The 15,587-nt window shown below is 31.3% G+C and overlaps 1 protein-coding gene across 4 annotated transcripts in view; it reads left to right on the forward strand.

The window, feature by feature from the left end:
• LOC127286322 (organic cation transporter 1-like) overlaps positions 1-15,587 on the forward strand; it is a 52,241-nt gene that overhangs the window by 27,674 nt on the left and 8,980 nt on the right. For all 4 annotated transcript variants that reach the window (XM_051312712.1, XM_051312711.1, XM_051312713.1 and 1 more), the window contains exons 3-6: positions 4,650-4,908; positions 6,319-6,410; positions 9,655-9,858; positions 9,928-10,177. In XM_051312712.1, coding sequence (XP_051168669.1) covers positions 4,650-4,908; positions 6,319-6,410; positions 9,655-9,858; positions 9,928-10,177 — 805 coding nt within the window. The remainder of the gene's footprint in view (positions 1-4,649; positions 4,909-6,318; positions 6,411-9,654; positions 9,859-9,927; positions 10,178-15,587) is intronic.

A 15,587-nucleotide genomic window follows, 5' to 3' on the forward strand; every position in this document is an offset into this window, starting at 1 on the left:
ACTTGCATAGGTTAAACATGGATGCGTTAAAGAATTAGAAGCAGCTATAGCGAAAGAAAAAAAAAGGAGAAAATTCGAAGAACAATTCTCAGATTCTTCATCACAGTCAAATAAGAAGCAAACTCTTTTGGAAAACTAGACTTCCGATTCAAAGCTAGTTACTCAAAAAATATTGGATAAAAAAATTATGGATTATGTAATAGAAGTGTTGTAGAAAAATCATCTTTTAAAGACCTAGTGTTACTTGGATTACCAGGAAATTTTAAAACTTTAGGGGAAAGAATAGATGATGCTTTTATTAAAATGAATACAAATCTATGTGAAGAACTTGAATAAATACATGTATTACAATTACATTTCACATTTTAATTTGATTCCCATTTGATAAAAAAATTGAATTTCAATAAGACAAATTTTAAAATAATTTTTCAGTAACTTGAAATGTAACTTAAGTTACTTTGTAACTAACTGTAACTGTAACGAGTTACTTTTTATAAAAGTAACTGTAACAGTAACTAGTTACTTTTTTTCATTAAGTAACTTAAATGTAACGAGTTACTTAAAAGAAAGTAACTTACCCAACACTGGTTCTTTCATTCGTTCATTCACTTTTTTTGTCCCTCACACTCTAAAGTATTAGTGTTCTGTGTATATATACTTTTGTTTTTTGTTGAGTTCAAATAGATTGTACTATTATTATTTTATGTTATAATTATTTTTACTTTATTTTTTATTTACTCTCTTAATCTGAATCAGTCGAATTTTCACTGATTTGCCAGTGTATTTTCACTTATTTGAATAAGTGGTATACTTATCACTTATTCAGATTGAGAGAGTAATTCAAAATAATTATTTCTAATTAAATGAAAAAATTATTGTTGAGAGAATAATGCAAATCTTTTTTTTTTTTTTAAATTAACACTGTGTTTTTCATTATTATTTTCATCATTTCATTCATAATTTTTCATTGTTCATTCATGTTTAAATTAAATTATTTAAATTAAGCAATCGCAAGAAATTATTTAAATAAAAATTGTTTGTGAAATTTTAAAATATTTTAAATTATTGGATATTATACTTAAAAACATAAGTAAACGAAGTAACAATTACCCTTTTTTTAAAACTGTCGTATCTATATAAAAATCAGCATTGTATTTCAAGAAAAAATTTACTCTGGAACGTCAAAAACAGTTTTTTTCAATTTTCTTTGTAAATAATGAATCAATGTGGCTAAAATTTTTGGAGATAGTGTGTTGTCATAAACATGGTTTACATTTAAATTTTGGTCGAGTTTCTTTAAGTAGTTTTTCAGTAAATTAAAATGTCCTATTGTTTAAACTGTCCCACTGTTTGTCACTCTCCCCTATATATAAAATATATAATATAATATATTCTATATAAAACATTGCTTCTTAATAAATAAAAATAAACGTCTGTACGTGTGAAATGAAAACAATATTGAATTTTTATATTTTTAAGTGAAATAACATATGCTTGAAATAGCTAGAAAATAAGTATATTTCAAATTTAATTTGACGCTTGTGGGTCGCATGGTGGGGGAAGGTCACTTCCCCTCACAGGACGCAATCGATGACTGCCTCATCGCAGTTCACCACAAGAATCGATGAATCAGCCAATTCTCCCCTTGGATTATTAAATTACTGTTGCACTCGTCCTCGCGAATTTCAATAACCTTCGACCATTCCCGCTCATGCCTATGAATACGTCAACGTAAAAAAAAGTTTCATTAAAGGGACTATGCTATATTTTCGCGCCTTAGCTTTAAGCTTTATTTTTACGCTCTTTAAACAAAATTTCGTTTGATCTATAATAAACTGAGAAAATTTTAACAAGATCCGACAAGAAGAATAAAAAAAGGAAAAAACTAAAACATATGGATTATATTATAGATGTCTATATATATATATGGGAATAATACATCTCATACGGAATAAAATTATTACAAATAGTACAAAAATTTACAGTTTACTTTATCGTTTTTAACTGTGATTTTGATGAGTGTTATCGGTTTACATTATTGAAAACTCTCATATTGAAAGAAAATATAGAAATAAAGTTTTAAATACGGAATATTATTTAAATATTGATCTTTCGATAGTGTGTTATGTACAATTGAATGATTTATCATTTAGAAAAAATTCTGAATGTACATAATCAACAGTAAATCCATATCAATGTAAATCCGTAGAAAAATCTCTATTCGAATTACAGTTTTTCTGAAGGTAATTTAATTCTAAAATTTGGATCAAATTACACAATATTTTGATACCCGTAAGTGGTAAGAACTTGATCCTCATTATTTAGATCATTTTTAGAATTGATAGGAAAATTGGGGTCATTTTTTGATACCTAAAATTGGTATCAAAGTACAACTATCATGGACGATATATTCTGTATTCATAAAAGTTCCGTATTTAGCGCCCCAACAATCCAAATTTAATTCTGTCAAAAATTGGTATTTGGAATCTGAAATTTGTATATTTGACTGAACTTAATCAAAATTGTTAAAGGCTGATTTCAGATTACGTAACTTAAAAATTCTGAACCTAATACAGATTACAATGTTTTAACGAAGTAATTTTCAGATTGATGCTACGGATTTTGCATACGTTTTTAGATTTATTTTGCATTGATATATTTTGTGTGACTGCTGAATTTGCATATATTACAAATTCATAATTATTTCAGACTCAATTTGGATACCGAACTGATTTTGGAATTGTAAAATGAAAACATGTGTTATTTCTAAATTACACGTTTTACAAGGATACTACTTATTTTTTAAATACCTCTTATGTTAGACATGGATAAAGCTGTTTTTCTGCAAAAACAGTTGATCCTGATTTGAATAAATAAATACATAGATGAATTTTAAACTACTCTTAGAAGAATACAGAAGTTTCCGAAACTTTCAAAAATCAATATTTGATATATTCAATATTGCTTTAGCTATACATAGGAAAAAATTGGTGGTCAGAACATACTGATGAGAATCTACCCGATTTTGTCATCATTTTACCAAAAGCTGAATCTTTTGTTAAAGCTGAACTGTCAATTACTGTACTGCAAAGTTTGTTTAAAAATCAAGTTCTAAAATACTAATTTTAACAAAGGAAAGCTGTGAAATTTTGAAAAAAAAAATAGAAACATTTGAAACTGGATAAGAATTCTGAGAGAAAAGAACATTTTTTCACTTATACTTATATAGAATTTTCTCACTTATTGAAGCATTATGCTAAAGAAATGTGTGGATACTATATAATAATATATGTCAAGATGGTTTCAATTTGGATAGAAAATTTTTTTGATGAAATGGATCCCAGAAAGGGAAACAATCATGTTGGTGATTGTAAAAGAGATTGGCTAAACAGTGATGAGAAGGACGGTGGAGTGAAGAGCAAAGGGTGATGATGAGGGGTCAAGAGAGAAAGGGGGCACGTTCCTCCTGTCAACTGAGGGTGATGGACACCTCTTTTCTGTGGGAGCCACCAACACATCAATAGCTATTACTGTAACCATGTAAAAAGAATTATATCAACACATCGTTATATTATATATATATATATGCGATCGATGATGCTGGTACAACGATCTCGCTCTCTCTCTCTCTCTTTTTTATCGTGTATAAACTCAAATGAATGAAATAAATATTCTTTGATATGCGTGCACATGTAACAAAAACAGCACATTATATGCATTCCATGTAACATATATATATACACACGTGACGTGTTCCAGGCAAACACGTGTATGATGACCACGCAACAAGTACATTGCTATGTCATTCAACAATTCAACGTGTCTTCCGATTGTCAGTGTAATTACGTTGAACGTATCGTAACGCACGTAATGCATGTTTGCGCATGATTAAAATATGAATCATTCATTGCTCTCAGATGTATTCAATAGTCGAAATAAGGAAGTGCTTTGCTTCTTTTGATAGACTTTAGCTGCAAACAAATTTTAGGTTATGTTTAGTTATATTTTTACCTTCATCGCACTAAACGTTTATTTTTAATTATATGTAAAATCAATCAAAATACAAACATAACCTAAAATTTATTTGCAGCTATGGTTCCTTTCACTTTGGAGCACGTCACATATATCGTTCTTCCTACTTCAATGATAGACTTTGTGTTTAAAATATTATATAATTTTTGAAATACCAAATACAACGTCGTCTGCTCTCGGCAATTCAAGTACTTGATTGGTTAGAAATGCGCGCACTGAATTAAAAAAACGATTCAACCAATCACAGCATTCCGAGAAAAACTACGAAATATTTTCGGCATTCTTCGGAAACGTTCGGGGACACTATATATTAGTATTTTGTACGGACCTCTGTATTCTGTTTTACAAACTTCAATACACTTTTTTAAAAGTGACTGTAAATTCTATTTTTTTTATCAATTTCTATTTATTGGCATCAATAAATTAAATAATTTAATAAATATAATAAAATAAATAATTTTTTTAGATATACATTAATTATTTTTACTAAATTAGATTTAATTATAATTTAATTCTAATTTAGCATTTAATTATTTAATTTAATTTACCTACACGTTTATTTGTTATATATTATATGGTATAGATTGAAATTTTAATGTCATTTTGTATCCACATAGCTAGACCTCGTTTGCGACAACAGTTGGTGGCCTTCCACGTCGACGACGTTTTTCTACGTGGGAAGTTTATTTGGAAATGTTGTCTTCGGCTGGATCGCAGATAAATGGGGCAGAAGAACTGCCTTTTTCGCTATACTTTTCTTAGAAGTTATCTTCTCGATAGCCACTAGTTTCAGCCCCAATTACGTCATTTACACAGCTCTAAGAACCATCAATGGCCTCTTTTTTCCAGCCATCTACCAAATTCCCTTCATTCTTGGTACGTAAATATATAATCAACTTTTGTTTTGAAATTTAAATTTTTTTTTCCTTTTTTTAGTGTGATAATTCACGATGCGCCAGAATGTGGTTTAAATAAAAATGAATTGGCACTTAAAAATTCTTTTTGTTTATGATTCTTAAATGAATAACAAACATTTCGCAATAGTTTTTAAAATCAGTTTACGTGCCCGATTTAAATAAAATTGAGTTTTTATATAAAAACAGTGTTTTATGGGGAATCAGAATTTATTTAATCTAATAAATACTGTAATAAATGATAAAATAATTACTTATTTTCAATTTTACATATAAATAATTATATTCCTGTAGAGTTTGTGTTCAATTTTAAAAAATTAAATTATAATGTTAAAAGAACGATTTTAAGAGTGACAAAATTTATTTAAGAGAGTCGAATGGTCTCTGAAATTTTTTGGCAAGAAAAGACCTTTAATTATCGCTCTATAAAAACGGCACTAAACGTGAAAATGATAAACATTGATTTTAAAATACTTTCTTCTTGAAAAACGGACACTTTTTTACAAAAGCAGCTAGAGATCCTTATCTTATGTAAATTTCCTAAATCCTAAAGATTATACGAATCCATACAAAAACACGATTGCAAAACGAAAAGTAATATAATGAGGGGTTCATTACCTCCTGCCGCCGTCAGATGGCAGCAGCATGCAGGTCGCACAAAGTCGCAGCTGTTATTAGATTACTTTTCTACTTTTTGTTTTGCAACCATGTTTTTCTATGGATTCGTACAGTCTTTTGGATTTAGGAAATTTATAAGATGAGGATTTTGGCTGATTTTGTTAAAAGTGTTCGTGTTTCGAGAAAAAAGTATTTTAAAATCAATACTATTTCACGTTGAGAGCGATAATTAAAGCTCTCTTCTTGCCAAAGAATTTCAGATACCGTTCGACACTCTTAATGCATAAATATAAAAACGAAACAAGAAAATAACTTCATTGTTAATAAATTTATATGAACCCAAATCTAAAACATACATTAAATAAATTCTGGTTCCTCATAAAACACTATTTTTAAATATTTAAAACTCAATTTGTTTTAAATTGGGCACGTAAGTTGATTTTAAAACCTATTGAGAAAAGTTTTTTATTCATCTTAGAACAATAATCAAAAAGAATTTTTAAGTGCCAATTCATTTTTATTTAAACCTCCTTCTGGTGCACCGTGAATTATTAATTAATTAATTATTATTGATTTTAGTTATTAAATTATTAATTTGTATTTTCAAATATTTTTCTTACTGTATTCTGTGCTTTTCTTAATTTTATGTAGATAATAAATTCTAGACGAATATTTTTTTTATGAAATTTTTTTTAAAATGAAAATTAATTGAAAACAAGAAAAACAATCACTTACTTGATTATTATCATTGCAGCTCTCGAATTAATGGGACCGAGGTATAGAACCTTCGCTGGCATGGTCATTTGCATGTTTTTCGCATCGGCAATGTCACTTCTCGCGTTATTGGTGAGCATTTAAAATTTATTGATAGTTTTGTCGGTAAATAAGATAATTATCACATATCATTGTCATTATAAATCAATCGTTCATGTTTTCTTAATCAATAAAAAGACAAAAAATTAATTTACAATTTACATACCTATAATAATTTAATATACCTAATTATAAAAATTATAATTTTTGTAATTTTTCTAAACGTATTGTGAAAAAAAATCTTTTAAGAATTGGAAATTATTTTTGTATTCAAGACTTCATAAATTTGTCAAAAATTAGAATATTTTTAATTTTTTATTTTCTAATTTACACTCCATAAAAAGTACCATAAATTAATAACAAGTTTTTGAATTTTTATGTAAAAAATTTTAATTTTTTTTTTATTTGCATGAGACATAAAAAATGTATTTTAATGCACTGATTACGAAAATCATAGTGACAATACCCAAAAAATTAATTTCTTTGGTAAAAATCAAAAATTTGAGGATTTTTTTTATGGTTTTTACCATAAAAATCAAATTTTTGGGCATTGTCACTATGATTTTTGTAATCAGCGCATCAAAATACATAAAAGTGCGTAGTATGAAACAAAACTGGAGATATTTTAAAAAATTCAAAATTTTCAAAATTTTTTGAAAATACAGTGCGGTCTCGTAACTGCAACATTTGAAACTGCAACAGTTTCGTTACTGCAACACCCCACCTCGACCACCGGACTTGAAACTGAAACGTGACGTCGGCAGCTTTCAGTGCCGTATCTACAGCGGAAAATGAATATCAAGTATATCAAGTAAATTTTCTCGCGTATAGTAGGTATGTACGTCCCTGAAATGGTAGGTAGTGGGATATGTTGCAGTATCAAGTCCGAAAGAGTGGGAAATTTCAGAGAATGTTGCAGTTACGAGACCGCACTGTATTAAAAAAAAATTGTTTCCCTACGATCGGACTAGGCTTAAAATTTTTGTAAAAGAAAGTAGTTTTTTTTTAAATTTTTTGAAAAAAATCGAAGGATACAAACAGTTTTAAAAACAATATTTTAACATTTAACCCCTTGACAGTCCAGGGCCCATATGTGGCCAGAAAAAGTCGTGCCACCTTTGTGCAAGTGGCCATATATGGCCACCGCAAAAAAATAATACTAAATTTAATTTGATTCGCCTGAAATTTGTTACTCGGGGGTTTTTGGGGTCGCTGAATCAAAATTTAAAGTCAGATTTCAAAAAACAAAATGGCGGACCCAAAATGGCGACCATGAAAACTTAAAATTTATCAGATTATGGCGGATAATTTAAAAATTAATGCGTTTTGACCACAAATTGTTACTCGGGGGTTTTCGTAGTCGCTGAATTCGAATTTGAGGTCAGTTTTTCAAAATTCAAAATGGCGGATCCAATATGGCGGACAAATTTTTAAAAAATCAATCCGATTTGTCTGAAATTTGTTACTCGGGGGTTTTTGGGGTCGCTGAATTCGAATTTGAGGTCGGTTTTTTGAAATTCAAAATGGCGGACAAAATTTTTAAAAAATCAATCCGATTTGCCTGAAATTTGTTACTCGGAGGTTTTTGGGGTCGCTGAATTCGAATTTGAGGTCAGTTTTTCCAAATTCAAAATGGCGGATCCAATATGGCAGACAATTTGAAAATTGATGTGTTTCCACCGAAAATCGTTTTTTAGAGATTTTTGGAATTTTCGAAATCAGCGACCCCAAAAACCCCCAAGTAACGATTTTCGGCCGAAACACATTACTTTTTACATTATTTAACATATTTGGTCACCAAATTTAATCCGCCATTTTGAATTTTAAAAAAACGACCTCAAATTCGAATGCAGCGACCTCAAAAACCCCCAAGTAACAAATTTCAGGCAAATCAGATCAATTTTTTAAAAATTTGTCCGCCATATTGGATCCGCCATTTTGAATTTTGAAAAACTGACCTCAAATTTGAATTTAGCGACCCCAAAAACCCCCGAGTAACAAATTTCAGGCAAATTGGATTGATTTTTTAAAAAATTTGTCCGCCATATTGGATCCGTCATTTTGAATTTTGAAAAACTGACCTCAAATTCGAATTCAGCGACCACAAAAACCTTAAATATGATGAAGTCATATTTTTTTGGAAACTTTTTTTTCGGACCGTTTTAGGCCCACCAGCGATTTTTAACTGGACTGCGAAGGGGTTAAATTACAAACAATATAGTAAATTTAAATTTTATAATTTTTTGCATGAAATTTTTGAAAAGTTGAGTTAAAAACACACATTTTGAAAAAAAAACTTAAAATTGATGCATTTTTAAGGAAGTTATGAGCATTCAAAAATAAAAAATTATTAAAATTCTCCAATTTAGAAAAAATTTATTTATCGTAAGCGGCTTGATGAAAAAATTTGAAAAAAATCATGAAGCTCTTTTTTGGAGGGTACAAAATGGTAAAAAAATTTGAGCCAATTCGAAGAGGTCAAAGTCGACGATATATTGGTTTGGCATGGACCGTCCCATATGTACTTCCATTTCCATAGATTTTACTTTTTATTCATGTTTATATTTCCACTTCCATTAATTCTAATTTTAACACAAATATTTCCATTTTCACTTCCATTTCCACTGACCCTAATTTTCACTCCCATAAATTCTATTTTTCACTCATGTTACCGTTTCCACATTCATTTTTAACTTTCTTTTATATTTTCACTTTCACTTACACTGATTAGAAATTAGTGAAAGTGAAAACGAAATTAAGATTTTAATTTTTAATTAAATTAAAAATTTAAATCAGTGGAAGTGAATGTAAAAATATAATTAAAAAATAGAAACTGTAAAAGTAAAAATAAAAATGAGATAGTGAAAAGTAGAATCAATAAAAGTGAAAGTAAAAAAACGAGAGTAAAAAATTAGAATCATTGGAACTGGAAATATAATAATTGTAAAGAGGATAACGAAAATGGAATTACTTTTTTTTTTTTAAAAAAAAAACGCGTCTTAGATTGCTTAAGTAGTTTCATTTTTAGTTTTTTTGAGGCAGAGTCGAAGGGCAAAAAGAAGAAAATTTTAACTAACAAAATATTTTTTTTACTAAATCATAATATAATATTTAAAGCGTTTGTATTTTATTGTTTTAACGTAATACTATAAAAAAGAAAATAATTTTTAGAATTTTATTATTATTTTTGTTTCTGTAATTTATAACGTAAAATAAAACAATAAAAACTAATTAAATTTGTTAGTTTTGTTAAAAATGTAATTATAATTAATTTCAGGGATATCTCCTGAGGCATTGGTACACTTTATCATTAGCCACATCAGTTCCATTTATTCTACTCTTTAGCTACTATTGGATAATTCCAGAATCGCCAAGGTGGCTTCTCAGTAAAAATAGGATAGACGAGGCAGAAGAAATTGTCCAGCACATGGCCAAAATGAATGGTAGAACAGTGCCCACGAATTTTCTTAGAAAAATGGAGGTAATGAGAAAATGGAATTTAAAAAAAAAAATGTTTAATTTAAAATCTAAAGCAACGATCTTTTTTTAGATGGACATTTTAAAACGTCAAGGAGTTTCTTGTAATGGGAAAAATTGTGGGGAATTCTCACCGGAAATGGAGACTGAAGATAGACCACCACCACCTTCCGCAACCCCAATGGATTTAATAACAAATCCTAATATCAGGAAAAAATTTTTTATTTTAGCATTTGATTGGGTGGCAAATGCGGTCGTTTATAATGGTCTGTCGTATAATACGACGAATCTAGGTGTCTCTGATTACTTAGCTTTTTTTATTGGTAAGTTTGTTATTTAAAATTTAAATAGTTTTCCTCTAAATTGCTCAATTTTTTTTTAACCGAGTACTTTAACCATACAGCCACAATATGACTTACACATATTTTATCTAATACTTCTTTTTGGGGTTTTGTCAGGAAATTTTGGTCAAATTCCAAGAATAAAATTTTTTTTAAAAGATTAGTTCATATGAACCAGTGTTGGGTAGTAACTACTTATTAGTAACTAAGTTACTGAAAAAGTTACTTTACTTGTAACTTATAACGTAACTACTTTTTTTAAAAGTAACTTGTAACGTAACTTAGTTACTATTTTAATAGTAACTTTTAATTTTAAGTTATTTCATTACTTTCTTTGCACTTTTTTATTGCTTTAAAAACTTAATAATTTCGTATTTCAAAAAAAGCGCGCAAAGTGATAGCAAAAGAACATGGCCTCTGCGCTTGCATGCTGCGCATTGTACCGAGTGTTTACATTCTGTTTTTCATGTGCTCGTGTTCCATCGTATTCGTTTGGTTTACTGTTGCAATATAGGGGATTTACCTGCATAATTTAAACAGTGTCCCACGTGAAAAGGTTCCCGGAATTTTTTTGGTTTTTCCCAGAATTCATGGAATTTTCGTTTCAATCAAATAATTGATACTCCGGGATGACTCCAACGTACATCCAGATATCCAGGAGTCAATTGGACAACTTCTTCAGGGAAGTTTAGCTGTAATCAAACCATCAATACTCCAAGATGACTCCAACGTTCTTCATGATGACTAGGAATCAATTGGAACACTTCTCCAGGGAATTTTAGCTGTTATCAAAAATCGATACTCCAGGATGACTCCAACGAACATTATGATGACCAGGAGTCAATTGGACAACTTCTCTGGGGAATTTTAGCTGTAATCAAACAATCGATACTCCAGGATGACTCCAACGTACATCATGATGACTAGGAGTCAATTGGACAACTTCTTAAGGGAATTTTCGTTTCAAACTGATTCTTAATAATTAAAAGAATCATAAACTTGGATTTAATATTTATGATTATTTAATATTAGGATTCTAACAAAATTATTGTTGTCCCACTTTACTTTACCGAAGGGGTGAAAATCGAAAAATAAGGGTTGATTTTGAAAAAAGGGGTCAAAAATTTTTTTTTTTAAATTTTGTATACATTTTTGAAAAGTACGTGAAAAATGCATTTGAATTCATTATAGATAAATTAAAATCCATTAACTTTTGTCATAGTTATACGGATTTGAAAATGACAATGTTACCCTTAACGTCAAAACTTCAACCCCCTCTACTTTTTACAAATATTTTTTTAATGCGTTTATATTTTAGGGATTTATTACTATCATATCGGACAACAATTTACCAAAGTATGAAGCCAATCCCAGAACATTGACTTTTTGGGCTGGGGCGATTGAAAAAGAATCTCTCATATAAGAGATGTACATGACATGATATATTTTTTTGGGGGGGTTTCATAGACAAGCTCACATATGCTCAGAAGAGTACTTGATGTTTTAAGCGCCCCTAACTTCATAAAAAATGTATTTTCAATGTATAATCTAACCGGATTGTAAAATTTTAAACACAGAAAAAGAAAAATAACCTATACATTAAAGCCTCATTAATATTATTTATGATATAATTAAAAGTTAATGAATAATTGTTGCGATTAAGTCGGGGCTTCATCTAACCCTTTTAAATTACGCCACTGTCCACGTCGAATTTTTCTTAACTTGACTACTAAATATTGAAAAAAAAGAGGTCATATATTGTTAAAGAGACTTCTATTAAACAAGAAATTTCGTCTTCTTCTCGTTTTTTCCCCACTTTAGTAGTCAATTTACTAAAAATACATATGAGTTTAATAAAAAGTGATAATTAAATTTTCTCCGTGTAAAATTCTCTGAAGAAGTTAAACAATACACTCCTGGGTATCAGGATGTACGTTGGAGTTGTTTTAAAAACTCGATTATTTGGTTGAAACGAAAATTCCCTGAAGAAGTTGTCCAATTGACTCCTAGTCATCATGATGTACGTTGGAGTCATCCTGGAGTATCGATTGTTTTATTACAGCTAAAATTCTCTGGAGAAGTTGTCCAATTGACTCCTAGTCATCATGATGTACGTTGGAGTCATCCTGGAGTATCGATTGTTTGATTACAGCTAAAATTCTCTGGAGAAGTTGTCTAATTGACTCCTAGTCATCATGATGTACGTTGGAGTAATCCTGGAGTATCGATTGTTTTATTACAGGTAAAATTCCCCGAAGAAATTGTCCAATTGACTCCTAGTCATCATGATGTACGTTGGAGTCATCTTGGAGTATCGATTATTTGATTACAGTTAAAATTCCCTGGAGAAGTTGCCCAATTGACACCTGGGTATCTGGATGTATGTTGGAGTTGTCATAGAAACTCGATTATTTGGTTAAAACGAAAATTCCCTGAAGAAGTTGTCCAATTGACTCCTAGTCATCATGATGTACGTTGGAGACATCCTGGAGTATCGATTGTTTTATTACAGCTAAAATTCTCTGGAGAAGTTGCCCAATTGACTCCTAGTCATCATGATGTACGTTGGAGTAATCCTGGAGTATCGATTGTTTTATTACAGGTAAAATTCCCCGAAAAAGTTGTCCTATTGACTCCTAGTCATCATGATGTACGTTGGAGTCATCTTGGAGTATCGATTATTTGATTACAGTTAAAATTCCCTGGAGAAGTTGCCCAATTGACACCTGGGTATCTGGATGTATGTTGGAGTTGTCATAGAAACTCGATTATTTGGTTAAAACGAAAATTCCCTGAAGAAGTTGTCCAATTGACTCCTAGTCATCATGATGTACGTTGGAGACATCCTGGAGTATCGATTGTTTTATTACAGCTAAAATTCTCTGGAGAAGTTGCCCAATTGACTCCTAGTCATCATGATGTACGTTGGAGTAATCCTGGAGTATCGATTGTTTTATTACAGGTAAAATTCCCCGAAAAAGTTGTCCTATTGACTCCTAGTCATCATGATGTACGTTGGAGTCATCTTGGAGTATCGATTATTTGATTACAGTTAAAATTCCCTAGAGAAGTTGCCCAATTGACACCTGGGTATCTGGATGTACGTTGGAGTTGTCATAGAAACTCGATTATTTGGTTAAAACGAAAATTCCCTGAAGAAGTTGTCCAATTGACTCCTAGTCATCATGATGTACGTTGGAGACATCCTGGAGTATCGATTGTTTTATTACAGCTAAAATTCTCTGGAGAAGTTGCCCAATTGACTCCTAGTCATCATGATGTACGTTGGAGTAATCCTGGAGTATCGATTGTTTTATTACAGGTAAAATTCCCCGAAAAAGTTGTCCTATTGACTCCTAGTCATCATGATGTACGTTGGAGTCATCTTGGAGTATCGATTATTTGATTACAGTTAAAATTCCCTGGAGAAGTTGCCCAATTGACACCTGGGTATCTGGATGTACGTTGGAGTTGTCATAGAAACTCGATTATTTGGTTAAAACGAAAATTCCCTGAAGAAGTTGTCCAATTGACTCCTAGTCATCATGATGTACGTTGGAGTCATCCTGGAGTATCGATTGTTTTATTACAGCTAAAATTCTCTGGAGAAGTTGTCCAATTGACTCCTAGTCATCATGATGTACGTTGGAGTCATCCTGGAGTATCGATTGTTTGATTACAGCTAAAATTCTCTGGAGAAGTTGTCCAATTGACTCCTAGTCATCATGATGTACGTTGGAGTCATCCTGGAGTATCGATTGTTTGATTACAGCTAAAATTCTCTGGAGAAGTTGTCCAATTGACTCCTAGTCATCATGATGTACGTTGGAGTAATCCTGGAGTATCGATTGTTTTATTACAGGTAAAATTCCCCGAAGAAGTTGTCCAATTGACTCCTAGTCATCATGATGTACGTTGGAGTCATCTTGGAGTATCGATTATTTGATTACAGTTAAAATTCCCTGGAGAAGTTGCCCAATTGACACCTGGGTATCTGGATGTACGTTGGAGTTGTCATAGAAACTCGATTATTTGGTTAAAACGAAAATTCCCTGAAGAAGTTGTCCAATTGACTCCTAGTCATCATGATGTACGTTGAAGTCATCCTGGAGTATCGATTGTTTTATTACAGCTAAAATTCCCCGAAGAAGTTGTCCAATTGACTCCTAGTCATCATGATGTACGTTGGAGTCATCTTGGAGTATCAATTATTTGATTACAGTTAAAATTCCCTGGAGAAGTTGCCCAATTGACACCTGGGTATCTGGATGTACGTTGGAGTTGTCATAGAAACTCGATTATTTGGTTAAAACGAAAATTCCCTGAAGAAGTTGTCCAATTGACTCCTAGTCATCATGATGTACGTTGGAGTCATCCTGGAGTATCGATTGTTTTATTACAGCTAAAATTCTCTGGAGAAGTTGTCCAATTGACTCCTAGTCATCATGATGTACGTTGGAGTCATCCTGGAGTATCGATTGTTTGATTACAGCTAAAATTCTCTGGAGAAGTTGTCCAATTGACTCCTAGTCATCATGATGTACGTTGGAGTCATCCTGGAGTATCGATTGTTTGATTACAGCTAAAATTCTCTGGAGAAGTTGTCCAATTGACTCCTAGTCATCATGATGTACGTTGGAGTAATCCTGGAGTATCGATTGTTTTATTACAGGTAAAATTCCCCGAAGAAGTTGTCCAATTGACTCCTAGTCATCATGATGTACGTTGGAGTCATCTTGGAGTATCGATTATTTGATTACAGTTAAAATTCCCTGGAGAAGTTGCCCAATTGACACCTGGGTATCTGGATGTACGTTGGAGTTGTCATAGAAACTCGATTATTTGGTTAAAACGAAAATTCCCTGAAGAAGTTGTCCAATTGACTCCTAGTCATCATGATGTACGTTGGAGTCATCCTGGAGTATCGATTGTTTTATTACAGCTAAAATTCCCCGAAGAAGTTGTCCAATTGACTCCTAGTCATCATGATGTACGTTGGAGTCATCTTGGAGTATCGATTATTTGATTACAGTTAAAATTCCCTGGAGAAGTTGCCCAATTGACACCTGGGTATCTGGATGTACGTTGGAGTTGTCATAGAAACTCGATTATTTGGTTAAAACGAAAATTCCCTGAAGAAGTTGTCCAATTGACTCCTAGTCATCATGATGTACGTTGGAGTCATCCTGGAGTATCGATTGTTTTATTACAGCTAAAATTCTCTGGAGAAGTTGTCCAATTGACTCCTAGTCATCATGATGTACGTTGGAGTCATCCTGGAGTATCGATTGTTTGATTACAGCTAAAATTCTCTGGAGAAGTTGTCCAATTGACTCCTAGTCATCATGATGTACGTTGGAGTCATCCTGGAGTATCGATTGTTTGATTACAG

This window comes from Leptopilina boulardi, unplaced genomic scaffold (genome assembly GCF_019393585.1).
Source record: "Leptopilina boulardi isolate dan_hultmark-lab unplaced genomic scaffold, ZJU_Lbou_2.1 LbouV2_352, whole genome shotgun sequence".
NCBI lineage: Eukaryota > Metazoa > Arthropoda > Insecta > Hymenoptera > Figitidae > Leptopilina > Leptopilina boulardi.